The sequence below is a fragment of the Thermobia domestica genome, chromosome 12, assembly GCF_964235325.1.
Source record: "Thermobia domestica chromosome 12, izTheDome1.hap1.1, whole genome shotgun sequence".
NCBI lineage: Eukaryota > Metazoa > Arthropoda > Insecta > Zygentoma > Lepismatidae > Thermobia > Thermobia domestica.
In genome coordinates, this window is record NC_137465.1 from 7,006,096 (window position 1) to 7,022,922 (window position 16,827).

The following is a 16,827-nucleotide window of genomic DNA, read 5'->3' on the forward strand; positions in this document are numbered from 1 at the left end:
GCTTAAAATTCATATTTTCTTCTTATATTGTCTGTGTTTTTGATTCTTTAGGCTAGGCTAGATTAGGTTAGAATTTTGTTAGTAATTACCCTTATGTAGCATCAACTCGTTTCTCCTGCAAATATGGTGCTTTTACCCGATTTTAGCCCCCTAGTTTTGGAACTGGGGCGGGGGGCAATACAAAGTTCACCTAACCTAGCCGAAAGTAACCTAACCTAACCTAATCTAATCTAATATGACCTAATCTAACCTGAACCAACAAAAGATACAGAAAATATACCAAGAAAGTTAGAAATCTTAACTAAAAAAATTCTGCCCCCTCCTCGAATTCAAAAATGTGCTCTGGACCATTACTTACGCTAGTACGAAAATATACTTTGATGCTTAATTTGCTATTACGCGTAGCAAAATTTAAACGTTAGTATTCATCCCACGTAACTATTTGTAGCATCGTTATTTAGAACATAAAATTCTTAAAAGGGAGCATAACAAGATTGTGCTTGTCAGTTTGTCCGAACTGCAGAAATTTATCTTTGCATAGATGAAAAAAAAAAAGAAATTCACATTATGAAGATTTAGAGGCAATTTTATTTTACACGTTCGCATTTCATATTTTATTGTTCGTTTGATGTGAATCCACTTTTAAGCTTGAGGTTATATGATACGGAACTTACTCTTTAATAGTAACTGGTTACCATAAGTAAAAATGAAACACCTATCAAAAATATATATCTAAATTATAATGAAATATATATTTCAAACGTACATAACGCTGAATTAATACAGTTTGAACTTACAATTTCAATGAAGGTATTGTATGTATTCGGGTACATGCAATGTAAAACTGGGAATACTTTTGAAGTATATAAATTAGTTATATTTATTGTCTTCTTCAAGTTAAATTTCAACATCATATATATATAAGGACTGCCTCAAAAGAATGGGCTTTTTAAAATTATCAGTTTGCAACACTGCAATGCATGTGGCGCCGCGTAACGCATGAAGCATAAACTAGACACCTGCCATTCAGTTACAGTGGAACAATAGGATGGTGTGCAGCTTGCATTCGCTGCGAAAGTATATTATAAGAATAATGACAGTGTAGAGGCTGCACGTCGCAACTTTTGGCAGCATTATGAATTTCCATGACATGCTCAAGTTCTATTCGTGCATGCAATGCGTTCTTGGGTTAGGAAATTCGAAGAAACAGGTTCGACGTTGAACATAAAACACACAGGTCGACCTCGTAATGCTTGAACATACCGTAATATAGAGACTGGCCACTGCCGTTGAGAGAAGTCCAAGGCACTCTGTTCGACGCTAAGCATAATCTCTGTAATTGTATAAATAAGTATGTACCGCATAATGAAGTTTGAAGAAATGTACTGCCCATACAAACTTTGGGTCGTCCAGCAACTGAAACTAAATGGTCACGAGTAACGCAGAAATTTGTGTGCAGGAATTTTGATGAATCTGGAAAGTGATGAGCAGTTCATTGACAAGATGTTGATATCAGAGGAGACGCATTTTCATCTCAGCTGTTCTTACAGTTAGTGAATCCTTTTTGTGGGGTCACTTAAAGACAAAAGTGTACGAACATCGATCTGTATCAGTTGAGGACCTGAATGAACGAATCATCGAGGAAATCAAACAGATTCATGTGGACATGAAACGTCATGCAATGCACGATGTTCCTGGACGACTTCAGGAATGTTTACGTGGAAACGATGGCCATCTTACTGACGTCATCTTCAAGACATGAGACCATCTTGTAAATGTATTATTAATTCATTAAGACATGAGATGAATTAATTCATGAATGGCATACCATATACTATTCATAACCACGAATAGACTTAATTTGAAATTCATCTTCTTTTACTTTCCATTTAAAAAAAAAAGCCCGTTTTTTAGAAATACCTTATATATCCCCGTAATGTGAGTTCTGGTTTATTTTATAATAGAAAGAACAAATGAGAAGTAGTGTATAGAAACAAATCCATTATAACATCTATTAATTGATCAGTTTTTAATCATTGAGTTGAGATTTGAACAATGAAAATTCAATACTTTTTTTTTTTTTTAAGAGTAACTGAAAATCTTGTCTAAGTCGGTTTCAGTGGAAGCTTCAGAAAAATTCGAATCTTTTACTGATATTGTCCAATTCCCATGAATGACATCTCTAAATATACATGAGTTCAGTTTTCCTTACTTAACATAATTTTAGCATCAGATTGAAATTTTCCAGATTTTCTTATCAATATATCTTTGCCAACTCCGGATATCCAGTGGTTCTCAACCTTTTTTTGACTGAGACACACTTTACTGAAAGTCCAGGACATCACGACACAATTGTTTGATATTTTTATTATAAATAATAATAATAGTAATAATAATACTATCTATTATAATAGCGAAACCAATTAGTTTTTATAATGACTCTATATAGCACTAAGCACTATTGCTACCACTGGAGGTGTTGACTGGTACAATCTGTCTTGATTTTAATGAATTATTATTAAATTCTTCATGACTTTTAAATTTTAAAATTTCTCGACGCACCTTAAAGGACTGCGTGACACACCAGTGTCGTGACACATCGATTGAGAACCACTAGTTGAGATTATATAAGAATGATCTGTTCTTTCTAGTAATGATATTACGAGAATTCGGTAGCCTGAACTTAATAGTATAGTTATTTTTAGATATGAATTAAAATGTAGGAATGAATAACTTACGCCATCCTTTTTGTCCCTATTAAAAGCCCCGTGTAGATATTCCAATGAGACATCGTCATTCTCATTCAGCCATTGCATTACAAATGGCTCAAACCAACTGAAATAAAAAAGTTATGCACAATTAAGTATCATACCGTAATATATTAGTACTGAAACATATAATATAAAAAATAGCAGTAAAACCCAATTAAGAAAACTGAAATTTACCAGTATGAAGGAAATTTAAGAAATAACAATTCTAGAGTCCATCTTTATGAGTCATCTTGCATCAATGATTTTTAAGTTGAGTAATTATTTATTTTTAAATTCAACACTTTTCAACACAATAAGGTTTGCTGATGACATAGCACTAATAGCGGAGAACGAAACGGACTTGCAGAAAGTACTTTCAAACTGGAATGAACAACTGGAAAAAACATGCGAAATGAAGATAAATAAGAAGAAAATCAAAGTGATAAAGTGCACAAGAGCAGGACAGGAAGAGGTAAACGTATGGCTATAGGAGAGAAAATCGAAGACGTTAAGACGTTCCCCTATTTAGGAAGTCAAATATTCTCGGACGGGAGAAGTGAAAAAGACGTAAGTTCAAGAATAGCACAGGCTAAACAAGCATTCAATAGGAAAAGAAGACTGCTAATATCAAGAAACGTGTCGTTGGACATTCGGAAACGATTTATTAAGACTCTAGTATAGAGAGTGGCGCTTTACGGATCAGAAACGTTGAAATTGAGAAAAATCTGAAATATCCAAGCTGGAAGCATTTGAAATGTGTTACGCAAAAAGCTGCGCATATCATAGACCGGGAATAAAAGGAATGAAGAGTACTAAAGGAAGCTAATGAAGGACGACAGATCATGAAGATAATAGGAAAAAGAAGAAACAGCATGCTTGTCCCTCTTATTCGCCACTCCGATTGGATCACCGTGTTGCTAGAGGGAAAGGTAGAAGGAAAACCAGGAAGAGGAAGACTAAGGATAGAATATCTAGATGCAGTTATGAAGTAGAGACCTTCTCAAAGTATAAAACAGCTCTCTCAAGGGAGAGAAAAGTTTTAAAATCGTTGAGGTAAACAAGAAGAAGAAGATATGTAACCTATATCTAGCCTACAGAGAGAAATAATGGTGTACTTACGCAGGGTACTCAGGCACTGAACCTTTGTATGGAGGCACATCTTTCACATAATTGGTGTGAAGCCATTTGACTTTGAAGTGGAGGTTCATGTAAGCAGAAGACTTACAAAGGCGATGCTGCTCGTGTTCTTCCAACGCATACTTCATGTCAACGGCAAACAAACTCCACATCGTGGCAGCAGATAACTACAAAAAATAAAATTCATCGATTATACAACAATAAATATGTTTTTGTATTGTTTATCGTACCAAAAAGAGATTGAAACGTCATTCTGTTGGAAAACATTTTTTTTTCCCGCTCGATAAACAGCATAATTATTTGGTATAGAATATGCTATTCTCGTATTACCCTTAAACCCCGACATACAAATATGTAATGTTCAAAATTTCACATAAGCAATGTAAATTTATACAGGGTTTTTCAAAATGATTGTCAAGTTTTCGTCATTGTTGTATTAGATCTGGGCGATTGACACAGTCAGTGGGAATGTATGTATAGCACAACTGAACAGTTTTCGTTCATCATTTGTTTCGATATCTGTTTCCGGATTTTGCCGCTACGTGGCAGTTTTGCAGTTGCGCAGTACAGCTGATATTGTTAGAGAAAAGGCCTTTTGTGCTCTTGAATATAACACAACAAGGTTCATTACAGTGCAAAGACATTTTCGTACGCATTATGGTAAAGATCCAACGTCTGACAATTCCATTAGAAGGCGATGCACACAGTTTCAAAATAAGGGGTTGGATTTCCAAGCGCAAAAGTAATGGTAGACCTTCAATGTCTGAAGATGTTGTGGAACGAATTCGTGCAGCCTACTTACGGGGTTTAAAAAAGTCTATTCCTGCTGGATCTAGCGAACTTAAAATTCAATTAACAACATTATAAAGTATTTTACGTAAACCTCTATCCTTGAAACCATAGAGAATAAGTCTCACACAGATAGACTACTGTGTCTATTATTTTCTCAAGTGATATTGCAGCAAAGGGAGAACTGAAAACTTCATGCACTATTTCATTAAACATTCCCTCTGCTACAGAGCTGCTCAGGTCACTCTGAATTCTACTGGAAGTTTAACATGTAGTTACTTTCAATAAAAATGAAATGAAAGGAGATATATCATTTCTACGTACCACGTTTATGCCGGGTAGGCTAAAGAAAACGGTGATGATGAGAAATGAATGAATTAGAGGAATGAATAAAGTAGGAGGAAACGGAAGAACCCCGAAAAAAACTCCACGCACACGGTATTTATCCACCACAAAGTCCACTTGTCGCGAGCTGGGATCGAACCAGGGATCCCATGCACCAGAGGTGAACGCTCTACCACTGAGTCACCTTGGCATTTTTGTTTTCAATAAGTGGTCTATAAGTTTCTAACATATTTTGTAATCAAACTTAGCAGTTTGATATAATTGCTTTTAATCATTAACTTGCTACTCTCTTCATGTCTTCACTTTCCAATCCCTGCGTTGCTAAAAAAAACCTTTGACATTCATCATACATTCTCGTTTTCTGTTCACTTTTGCGTTTTCATTATGTTTAACTATGTCATAGCGACATAATTAATTCACTTGTGTGTCAATCCTCGTGTAATCGAGCCCTCCCCTCAGGTCTAGTGGCTATCGCGTGTGCTTTTGGTGCACGTGGTCTCGAGTTTGATTCCCGATAAGAAAGCATAAAAAATTAATCAGTCTCCTTTACCCTAGAAAGCATTTTTAAACTTACAAAACCCTTAATGTTACAAAAGGCATTTAAATGTCTTTAGCGCAGTTGGATGAAGATATTTTGTGACTATTCATGATACTGAATATTTACATAAAAAAATATTTATATCATTGAATTCTGAGACTTTCCAAACTCATTTTCAGAAACAAAATAAACATGAGTAATATGGCAATTTATCTCTTAATAAATACTCAATTAACCATTTTGTAGAATTATAGTAACTACATTCGATATGCCTATTTTAAACTATTGCTTTCGTTTCAAGTTCTATAGGGTAAAGGGTAGATGTGATATTTAAAATAACCTAACATCATCATAAAATTCAGTACTAAAGGACACAGTGTCGCTTGATCAATCATTCACTGACGAGTTCATTTCCCTCTAAGAGGAAGTTTCCGAATTCGTGAACATGGAACAGCTACTTCTCAGCTGTTTCGTTGTCTTATTTGTATACATTTAACCAGGTGTATACAGGCCAAACGCACTGGTTGGAACAGGCCAAAGGCACAGCTTCCTCTCACAGGAATATACCTGCCATGTTTCCCAGGTCTTTCCCTTTGCAAGTTTCCCCCCCTCTGTGGTTACGTTAAAGATGCAGTTTACTATTCTCCATTACCCAGAACAACTGTTGAACTAAAGGCGTGTATGACCAATGCTATCCACACTATTACACGTGACACGCTAGGCCGTGTATAGCAGGAAATGGACTATCGCTTAGATATCTGCTAGGTTGCCAGAAGAGAGCACATTGAACCATACTTGGTGAGTTTTCTTACATTTTGGATGTATTTGTATGCATATTTATTATATTAAATACAGTGCTTGTTTGTAATCTCGACAATCATTTGGAAAACCCTATATACTCATAACAATAACGTTGAAAAAAGATACCCCTACTCGAGAGAGTCCGAAGGTAGACCATGGGCAATGTGAAGATAAGGCTGAACACTTTTTTCACTTCGGCATGTACAAAAGATAACATGATTAGCACTATAGTCTTTATGTTCCAGATTTTTATAGGTTGAAGTTGTGTGGACCTCTTATTTATAAAGGTACAATGTTTTAATCATATATACTTGCATTCAAATATCCTTTTTACGTAATGACATAAGATAACACTCATTTAAGTGAGTCGTTGTATTGATGGACTTTTACAAAAGAGTTTCAGAAGAAAATTACTAATCATATATTAAGAAACTGAAACTTCAAGAAATGTTTGACTGGATTAGGATAGGATCAGAATCTCTGGTTTACTGTACGTTTGCGTAAACCACTGAGCTACCAAGCCCGCTTGACTTATTAATCATTCGCTCTTGAGGATAGTATTCAGCAAATAATCCGGAGGCCTGTGTTCAATTCAGTCCAGTCGAAGATTTGTCATTTTAAATTTCATTCAATTCACTCCTATAGAGGATATGATGTTTGAAAAATAGGCTATTTCTTTAATTTGCCATATAATATATACACACACTAAAGTGCCACTAAATTAGAGACATCTGTTTACTAACGAGTTGCTGCTGCTTTTGTCTTGTAACGGTGGCCAGACGGGATTTAACAAGTCTACTGAAGTGGTCAGGAGGTATGACCTGCCAAACGTCTTCCAGAACTTCTCATAAATCAGGTAAAGACACCGATGGGAGGTTTTCTCAGTGTATTGCAGAAGTGTTAAATTCGATTTAACTCAGGGCTTCTCGGTAGTCATTTCATCAGGTAAAAATCAATGGAATGTTCCTCGAACCAGGTGGTAAGGAAGAGGGTACGAACAGGAGCAGCATTCTTACTTGTACGTGTCCATTTTCATCCGGATGAGAGAAAAACATGGAATGCTCCGAAGTCAATAATTACTCAGTTTTAGTATATGTATTATTCCTAATTCCAATTCGCAACTTGTTCCTTCACATCAGCATCCTATATATATTTTATCCTATATCGTACTCTCTGATTCCAGTTTTCTACATTCCCTTTTGAACATAAGGGATAGAAATTAGCTTATGTCCCCCTGCTATATTGGCTTAATGTCCTTGTTTAGTTACCGCTTAGACGATTCGTTTGGGGGAAACCTTACGCAAGAGTTAGAAAATAAAAGAGTCCCTGTTTCTTTTATTATAAAACCTTACTATTCCTTATTGTATAACTAGGAGAAACTAGATAATACCTGTCCAATGTTCAGCTCTTGCGGGAACTGGTTCAGGACGGGTGCATAACTGTTTCTGTCTTCCTCAATTACTGACACAATCAGAGCAATTAATTTGTGCCAGAAATCAAGACTGTCTAACCGAGGTCCATGGTCATCTGGTTCACGTTTCGCTTCATTCGGATCCACCTGGAAACAAACAAATGTTACAGTTACCTGTTCGCATTTAAAATGCCATAAAGCAATGCATGATAAGTTTAATTTTATTTAATATGTCATCTGTTCAAATCTATGCTTTTACAATCATGAGAACTACCCCTTAATATGATAAAAGGTCAAATAAGAGAATATTCTCAGTATCTAGGAAAGTACTACAGGGTGGCCCATAACTATACATATAAAAAATTATTCATTGCAGCTTTGGATAATTCGAGATTGCTAATAGAACTTCAATTGACCAAAGCAGTATATATATTTTAAGAGTATATATATACTGCTTCGGTCAGAGTTTTATTAACAATGTATATGATGATTGACTGACTGTTATAATATATGTATCCAGCAAAATGTATTCTATATGCTGATGACATCAGTATGATAATATCAGGAAAATTAATAGAAGAAGTTGAGAGGAAATCTAACATTTTTACGGACAAATTAGTAAAATGGTTAACAGCGAATAGGTTAATTATAAATCATGATAAATCGATTCTCTTAAATTTTCATTTTCCAGGAAAACCGCGTATATCACCTAGAATAAAAATTTCTTCTAACTTACTCCAATATTCTTGCATGACAAAGCTTTTAGGTGTAATTATAAGTGACGATCTTTCATGGTGTGCTCATATCTCCACTTTAAACAAGAAACTAAGTAGCGTGTGTTTTGCCTTATACAAACTTCAAGGTACTGTGTCGAGAGAAGCACTTCTTAGCTTTTACTACGCCAAGTTTAATTCATTAATTAACTTCGGCATAATACACTGGGGATCTGCTGAAAATAGTTTAAGCACTTTCCGATTGCAAAAGAAAGCGATTAGAATAATTTTTGGATTACCCACAACATCGACATGTAAAAAGTTTTTCATAGAAGCAAAAATTTTGACACTCCCCAGCTCATAGATCTATAAATCTATTCTTTTTACAGTGAAAAACAAGCATCTTTTTATCTTTAACAAAAATGTTCATTGACATAATACAAGGCAAGGTAGTGACATATTTGTAATGCATCAAAAATATGCTAGTATAAGCAAAACCGTGTACATGAATTGTGTCAGATAATAAACTTCCTCTGTACTTGAAAAATATGACCAATGTTTCCATTCTTGGTAAGACGTTATATAATCTACTCTCTGAAAAGTGCTATTACACCATTAAAGAATATTTAAATGATTCATTAAGTGAAGAGTTGGTAACAGATACTAGTGAGTACATGCCTGATGTGGTACAAACAGTTACCTAATTACGATGTAAATTGTCATGTTTTTATACTTAATATATCCAATTATGTGGTTTTGTATTTTAGAAAGATGCATGATGTATACCTCTGATACCTGACAATATTGTATGTTTTTTTTTCCTGACAACTGTAATGCTTACATGAGAATTTCTCATGCTTTGTAAGCTAATGAAGCAGGCAAATAAATGAAATGAAATGTAGTATTTGTAATTCTGACCAAAATGTTTCGATATGGCAACACTGTGTAGCCAGAGAGTACTGATAACGGTCATTGGACTCAGAAACGTTAGTATGCAAGAGTCGCGGAACGAAACATTCTCGAACCACTGGATTGGTCGATGTGGGTCTCTGGAGTGGCCAGCTAGATCTCCGGATTTCTAAGCACCTGACGTTTTTCTTGTGGAATGTTTTAAAGGACAAAGTCTGTAGACATCACATGTGTAATTAGGCCGAACTACGGGAAGCTTTTACAAAAGAGTTCTATAGACACCAGTCTGTCAAGCTACTTGTAACAACGTTGCTCTTCGTCTCCAGGTATGCATAGATTTCGATGGTGCATTGGTAGACTATACCATGGAGAATAGTGATTAAAATTCTTGTAAGGAAAGGTATAAGAGCATTCTGTTTATGTTCAAGTTATGTTGCTAGTTTCTTTACTGCAGTCTTTGAAACACCATATACATAACTATGGGCCACCTGTATTTAGTATAATAATGAAAAATGGTTAGTATAATAAAAATCAAATAAGGCAATATTTTAAGTAGCTGCAAAAGTACTATTTTCTATAATGGTTAAAACAATTTACTATGATCAAGTTCTAAGATTAGAAAAAAAATCTTACTTTCTTAAACTATTTATATCCATAAAAAATAAACACATAATATTTAATCGATATGTATGGATAGATAACATACTTATTATTGGCATATATTATTACAAATGTTAAATTTGTTTTAAAAGATTTCACTATTATTTTATTATAAAATATTCAATATCCTATTGAACATAAAGTCGATAATTTGAAAATAAATATGGAAAAAATGAGAGGTGAAACATCATGTTAAATAAGTAATTGAGTAAATTCGGCCCTCTAAAATGTATGAGGGTAAACTTTATGATACACGCTCCAGTTACGCATCGATAAGTAGGACCTCTTTCAAAGGATATAGTAGAGTAGGGTAGGGCAGAGCAAAGTAAAGTAGGGATAAGTATTATAGGGTAGGATCGGATTAGCTTAGGGTTAGGAAAGTTTGGACCCATTTTGTTAAAATTAATAAAGTGTTATTTCTCGTTCCTGCGTAAAGATACTAACTGGAGCGAGCATTGGAAGTTAACCCAACCCAATTGTAAATAAGTTAAACCAATTATTAATTACATTGAATCTTTTTTCCAATACCTGTAATTACTATAACTGAAAGTAAAATAGATTTAGTGTTACCTGAAACTCTCTACTGTACAACTCGTAGCAGTTCTCGAAAAGGAATTGGTAAGTGGATCGGAGGCACGCTTTGACACAGTCTTTCACTACAGTGCTAGCTCTGGGTGGACTAGACAATTCCTGGACCTAGGATAGAAGATAACAATGCATTATAATAATGTACAACTAGTGTTATACTTAAATATGTACCATTAACCATCGATCTACAAGAGCATTCTTCTCAGAGCCCTCTGTGAAAATACTTTCAATCGCATCTAGGGTTGCCAACTTTTGAAAATCGAAATATTGGATACTCCTTACCTTTACATTACGTATACTCTTAAGATTGTGACATCATTACTCGTACCAAATTCGAACAACCTGGCATTATCAGCATTCACATAAAATAGAGCGATTCGGAGTTCGAATTTAATAACTTAATTTGAAGCATTTTTTAAACTTACTTATTTCAGTTTTGGCTGAGTCAGCATACGTAATTTTTGTTGTCTACCATCAATAATACATCGTATTTAAAACAGAAAAGCAAATATAATTGGCAATGTGATTATGGCATTCACAAAACACACTTGAAAAATAAGTCTTACCAGCTTCGCTGGGGTTGGTAAGGTCTTATAATGCCTACATACTTTTCCTGGATCTGAATGCATTATTTATTTGGAAGAGGTAGCTGAGGGTGAAACAGTGCTAGCCGTGCTCTTGAAAATTTACTTTTGTGGACCTTTAGCAGTTTTGATAAGTTTAGTATATTTTCGTGCCTTCAACACTTCAGCAAATTCTGTGCGCGACAGTCGATATCAAAGCGAAATATAAGCTCTGCTTTAACCATGTTCATCGACAAACGATTCCTTTCGTCACTCCAAAATAACCTGAATAGAACAGATAATAGGACTAGTAAGAGGAAAAATTAGCGGACATTTAACGTCAGGTTTTGAGGTCGTACCGGTCATCGGACAAGAAGGTTAAAAACCCGAATCGTCCGGTAAAATACCGGACGTTTGCCCACATCCTATGTATGAAGCAATTTGTTTCTTCTTTTCGTGTTTCTCTAAAACGACCAAAAGCTAACCATGTATAACAGAAAGAAACTACAGTGAATATTCATCGCTACACTTAATTAGCTATAATATGAGCAAGTGAAAATATGTAATGTTGATTAAAATAATTACTTACATTTTCTTTTCTTTAATTTTCTAGCGAGCTGTAAATTTCAGGTCATTGAAGGTGGAAACAAATTCTTTTTTACACTTTTTAACAGATGCAGAAGGAAAATCAAGAAATAAAGATAAAAGAGCTAGTTACACTGAAATTGCAAATTGATATATTGAGATTGAAGCTCGATATTGAATTCTATAAAAAGGATCACCATCTTTCCTTTGCAGGCGTGTTTGCTTTATCTTTCACTAACATAATAGATTATTATTTAAAGAAAACGACAGATAACGAGACTGTATTTGTAGTGTTTAGGTCTTTCTGAGTGCGAGTGGACTTTCCATCCCATTCTTTGTTCACGATGGGGTAGCATACTTAAAATCATAGGTTTGGGGATCTGTTATTTCTGGAGAAAGTGAGGAGGAGTGATATCATTACACGGGGAGCCAAATTGCCTAGCCACCACATTACTTATTTTGTAAAACTATAAGTTTTTCAATATTTAACTCTCATTTTTTTTTGAACAAATACAATAGAAAGTTATTTCTCATTATAATAAGAAAATTCGGCTCTTCAGTATTCTGATGAGGAGTCTCTTTTCTCATGTTCCCTCCTCATAACTGTGGAGTGTTGTGGGGGGGCATTGTGTATAACTCAAATCAATTTAGAATTTTAAGACACGAATATTACATTAGACAGACAGATTCTGTTGTACACTAGAAAATCATACAATGGTTCTCAAATTTTCCGATAACGCGGGCCCCCCTGTTCATTCGGAAAGTGATCTGCGGACCCCTTTGCAATGCTATCTGAAATTTCACATGGTATTAAAAACTATACTGATTAGAATTACCACTGACAAGAAACAGATCAAGAAAAATATTACAATAAGTAATTTATTCTAAAGATTGTTTCCTAGTGAACGAAATATACTGAAAATCAATGTATTTTTTTAAAAAGGAAATTCACTTGATAAACAGTGTTCTCAAATGTGAGGTCACTAATATGAGGAATGAAATTCTTTCTGTTTTTCCATAATTGCACTGAAACCCGGAATAAATTCTGTCACCATTAATCTTAAGACCGATTCCACATTAAGACTATTTCGCATTCAGGTTTTAATACTACAAAAAGCAGAAAAGGACTGTTAACATAAGTAAGTGGTAAGGAAAGGCATCAAATGTTGCAATGCATTTTTACACAACTCTTCATACACTCACAGATCAGAAATTTAGTAAACTAGGAACACATTTAAATTTAGAAACATAAGATATAATTTCTAATTGCTTTCGTTTTAGTAACTGAAAAAATACTTCTTGTACAACAGCTGTGAGTTCCATTTTATTATTACACGTTTGAATTTTTAGGCGTCGCGGACCCCCTGACTACGTCCCACGGACCCCCAGGGGTCCGCGTACCCCACTTTGAGAACCACTATAGCATAGAATATACATTGTACTTCACTAGCTTTAATGATTAAGAGAATTATGAAGAGTTTTATATTACTTTAGTATTTAAACTGTAATAGCAAAATTTATTAAATTATACTATAATATTAAGTAACTTGTAATTACTGCGAAAAGAACTAAGTAACTACGTATTTACGAAATAGGTTTAATAAGTAATAAATTGTTGTAAGAAACGAAAGGAAAACACCCAATTCTATTTTGTTCAGCTGCAGTTCTTGTCATTGAAATTTTGGAGAAAGTAAAGTGAAACGAATTTTTTGTGTACCTAAAAACTGATTCTATTGCACGACTTGGAATATCAAACTGAACCCTCAAAAATGTTCAATTTTGAAGAAATTTTGAAGAAATACAAAATTTATCACAGATATTGTATTAATAACAATGCTATCAAAAGAGTGCGATACATAAAGATCTCGGAGTATTATTCAATGAGAAACTTACATTCGCTAATCACATATTTTTCATTTTTTTTCGTTTTGTGAAACAGAGTAGGATCATTCCCAAATTCCTCCTACGAATCAAAACCACATGAGGATGCATCGATAATCGAATCTTGGTCTCCCACGCCGAAGATGTGGTATACCTCACTCAGTTTCATGAAAGAGTTGGAGCATATGTAAGCTGCACTACGCCTAAAATATTTTGCATTAGTAAACCAGAAGTGCACTCTGTTGCAACAGGATAACACAAAACCATACTCGGCTCAAAAAACCCAGTACAAAATTCAGGAACTTGGTGGAATCGAAGTGGTGTCACAAACCAGTGTTTCTTTCAGGTATTTTTTTTTGGGGGGGGGGGACGAGGGGCTGATGGGAAAGGTGCGAAGTTAATACTGTACTTCACACTATATATACAGAAAAAAATTGTTCTGAAACTTAATATGTGCCTTAAAGACTTAGCTTCTGAAACAAATGATATCAATCAAGTAATCCAAGCGCATAGACAATTTTTAGAAGTGAGTAGTGAACGAGCTAACGAAACTGAACACAGATTAAAAGATTTTACTTGGCACCATCAATCACATGTAGGTATAATTATTGAATATCTTAAAAAACCCGGCAAAGTTATTAAATCAGAAAATGAACACGAAACTAAGAAGGTATTCGCTATGAAAAAAGGCATCGTGGATCTGTCCCTGGAGATAAGCGAGATTGTTAGTAGTGGACTGAAGAACGAATCATATTTTGCAATTTGCTCAAACGTTAATTAGACTCCAAACACCACATCAGGCGCTTATTGACGCAAGCTCTCAGTTCCATGAAAGAAGTTTTCGAGAAACTTACAAGTCTTCAAATAACACCATTTTCTCACTTCATCAGCATATTCAATACCTAATAAAACACGATTTAGATTAATACATAATTGTATGTCGAGCTATTTATTGTCTCTTGTAATCGATAAAACTCGATCACTAAGTAAAAAGAGAGGAAACAGAGGTTGATGTATTTCTTAACAAGTTATATAATCTACGTGGATTAAGAAGCTAAAATAAATAAATAAATCTTACCTTCATTCTGAAGAATGTGATACTGGTGAGGAGGTCAACAGTAGACTTCAAGTCCATGAGCTTTTCCTGACTAGAAGCTGGAAAATTATTACGATACATGGACAAGTCTATTCTTAGGGAATTGTGCAATTGATCTAGCAGCTTTACAAACTTCTCTTTCTGTAAATAAACAAAATGCATAGAAATAAACTTATTGTTTGGACAAACACATTGTTTTGAACACATGAATTTCGCAACAAAAGTAAGGAAGAAATTTTCATATATGTATATAATACATATAAAAAAAAAAAACTTCATACATCGTATTTTGGGAGAATGTGAAGATAATTATACATGAAAGACCTTCAAAATATAGTAGCAACCTTATCTCTTTCGCGAGAACAACTTCTTTTATCTGTGACAGCAAAGACTATTATTGGATGTCAAGCAGGTTAAGAAAGATTTGTAAGTTTAAATTAGGTTGTTGAGTCCAGTAAGTTTCCTCGGGCTATCAGCCACATTTCGAATGCAGGTATTGCATTTACCTTCATGGATCACAATCTCTGAAGATTAATACAATGTCAGCATTCGAAACGTCGGAAGTCAACATTTTCAGCTTGCTGATAGCTCTATAAGTTTATATATGTCCAAAAAAAAAAAAAAAAAAAAAAAAAAAAAAAAAAAAAAAAAACCTAGAATTATGTCGCTAGGAAAAATTAATTCTTTAGGTCGTAGAGTTTAAATTATAAATAGAAAATGGTCCATATTTTTAAAGATCATTATAAGAGAAAGTAAACAGAAAGTCTGCAGAAGATTCTTCGATTGTAATGGATCTATATTGACGAAGTTTTTGGGGTGAAGTTGACTATAAATACCAATCGATTCAACTTCGTTGCATCTTTGCAGCAGATGAAGACGAAGAAATGTGATCTCTTAACGAGGGATATTATCCTCCTTTACGACAACCCCTACACGTTATATTGCCAACAGTACATCTTTGGAAGTTTTGACTTATCCAGTGTATAGTCCTGATTTATCTGCATGTGTTTGGGATGTTAAAAGAAAAATTTGAACGGAAACTATTTTTGGTCACACCAAAAAGTGCAGGAAATATGCAACATTAACTTTACACTTACACGACACAAGAGACTCTGTCGTCTTGTATCGCAGTGAAAAAATGTGTTTACTAATGGTGAAGTGTATTAATATGGCAATACATTTTTTCCAGTTTCATTTAGCTGAATTTTGATGTTTCCTTTGTTAATAATTACCACATTATAGCTTAAAGGATACCATATAGTGTGAACTGTTTGATGCTGGTGAACCTTTTTGAAGTATTTGTTTCTTCGGTACTTTTATAGTACTAGTTTTATTCGATGCCATATAATTTTGTAGCGAATACCAATACTACAAAAACTAATATTTAATTGCAAACAGATCTTCTTGGGTTAGCAGCCAGATAAATACTGCTGTATCTTGCAACGTTTCGAGGGCTGACATTGTCCTCACCTAGAGGCGCGTATGATGGGGCAATAGAATGCGTGGAATATATACTTAATGTGTGTGTGTGATTGGGCTCTACTGATTGGTGGATGAAATGGCGGCATCTGATTGGTGCTTGAAATGGCGAGATGTGATTGGTGTCCATGTTTAGCTCAGTTGGAATTCTGTGTCTGTTAAGGTTAGTTTTTGCTTGCGTGATTACAACCACTTCTTTTATCTTTCTATCCCAAAATCTTGAGCATTTTGCTATTATTTTAGTATCTATGAATAAAATCTTATGTTTCTGATTGATGCTGTGCTCGGCTAGCCTGGATTGCAAGATACAACAGTATTTATCTGGCTGCTAATCCGAGAAGACCTGTTTGCAATACATCGCCAGTAAAGCTTCAATGGATATTTTAATATTTAATTTTTGTCTTTGCAAGAAAATGTATGTTGCAAAAGTTCGTTAATTTGTTTTGGAGCCATTATCAACTATTATAATTTATACTTTTGTGTTTGTCTGTAATAATAATTCCTGAATATTAGAAGGAAATGTGGCATAATTTTCAACTTCCTTCGAAATAAGCATGAAACATTTGTTATATTCACCAAAGA

At 34.4% G+C, this 16,827-nt stretch overlaps 1 protein-coding gene across 5 annotated transcripts in view; it reads right to left on the reverse strand.

The window, feature by feature from the left end:
- The window catches only part of unc-13 (protein unc13 homolog), a 529,021-nt gene that overhangs the window by 62,833 nt on the left and 449,361 nt on the right, over positions 1-16,827 (reverse strand). For all 5 annotated transcript variants that reach the window (XM_081733417.1, XM_081733414.1, XM_081733413.1 and 2 more), the window contains exons 14-18: positions 14,749-14,907; positions 10,624-10,749; positions 7,751-7,918; positions 3,870-4,054; positions 2,739-2,835 (exon numbers count right to left, since the gene is read on the reverse strand). In XM_081733417.1, the coding sequence (XP_081589543.1) occupies positions 2,739-2,835; positions 3,870-4,054; positions 7,751-7,918; positions 10,624-10,749; positions 14,749-14,907 (735 nt within the window). The remainder of the gene's footprint in view (positions 1-2,738; positions 2,836-3,869; positions 4,055-7,750; positions 7,919-10,623; positions 10,750-14,748; positions 14,908-16,827) is intronic.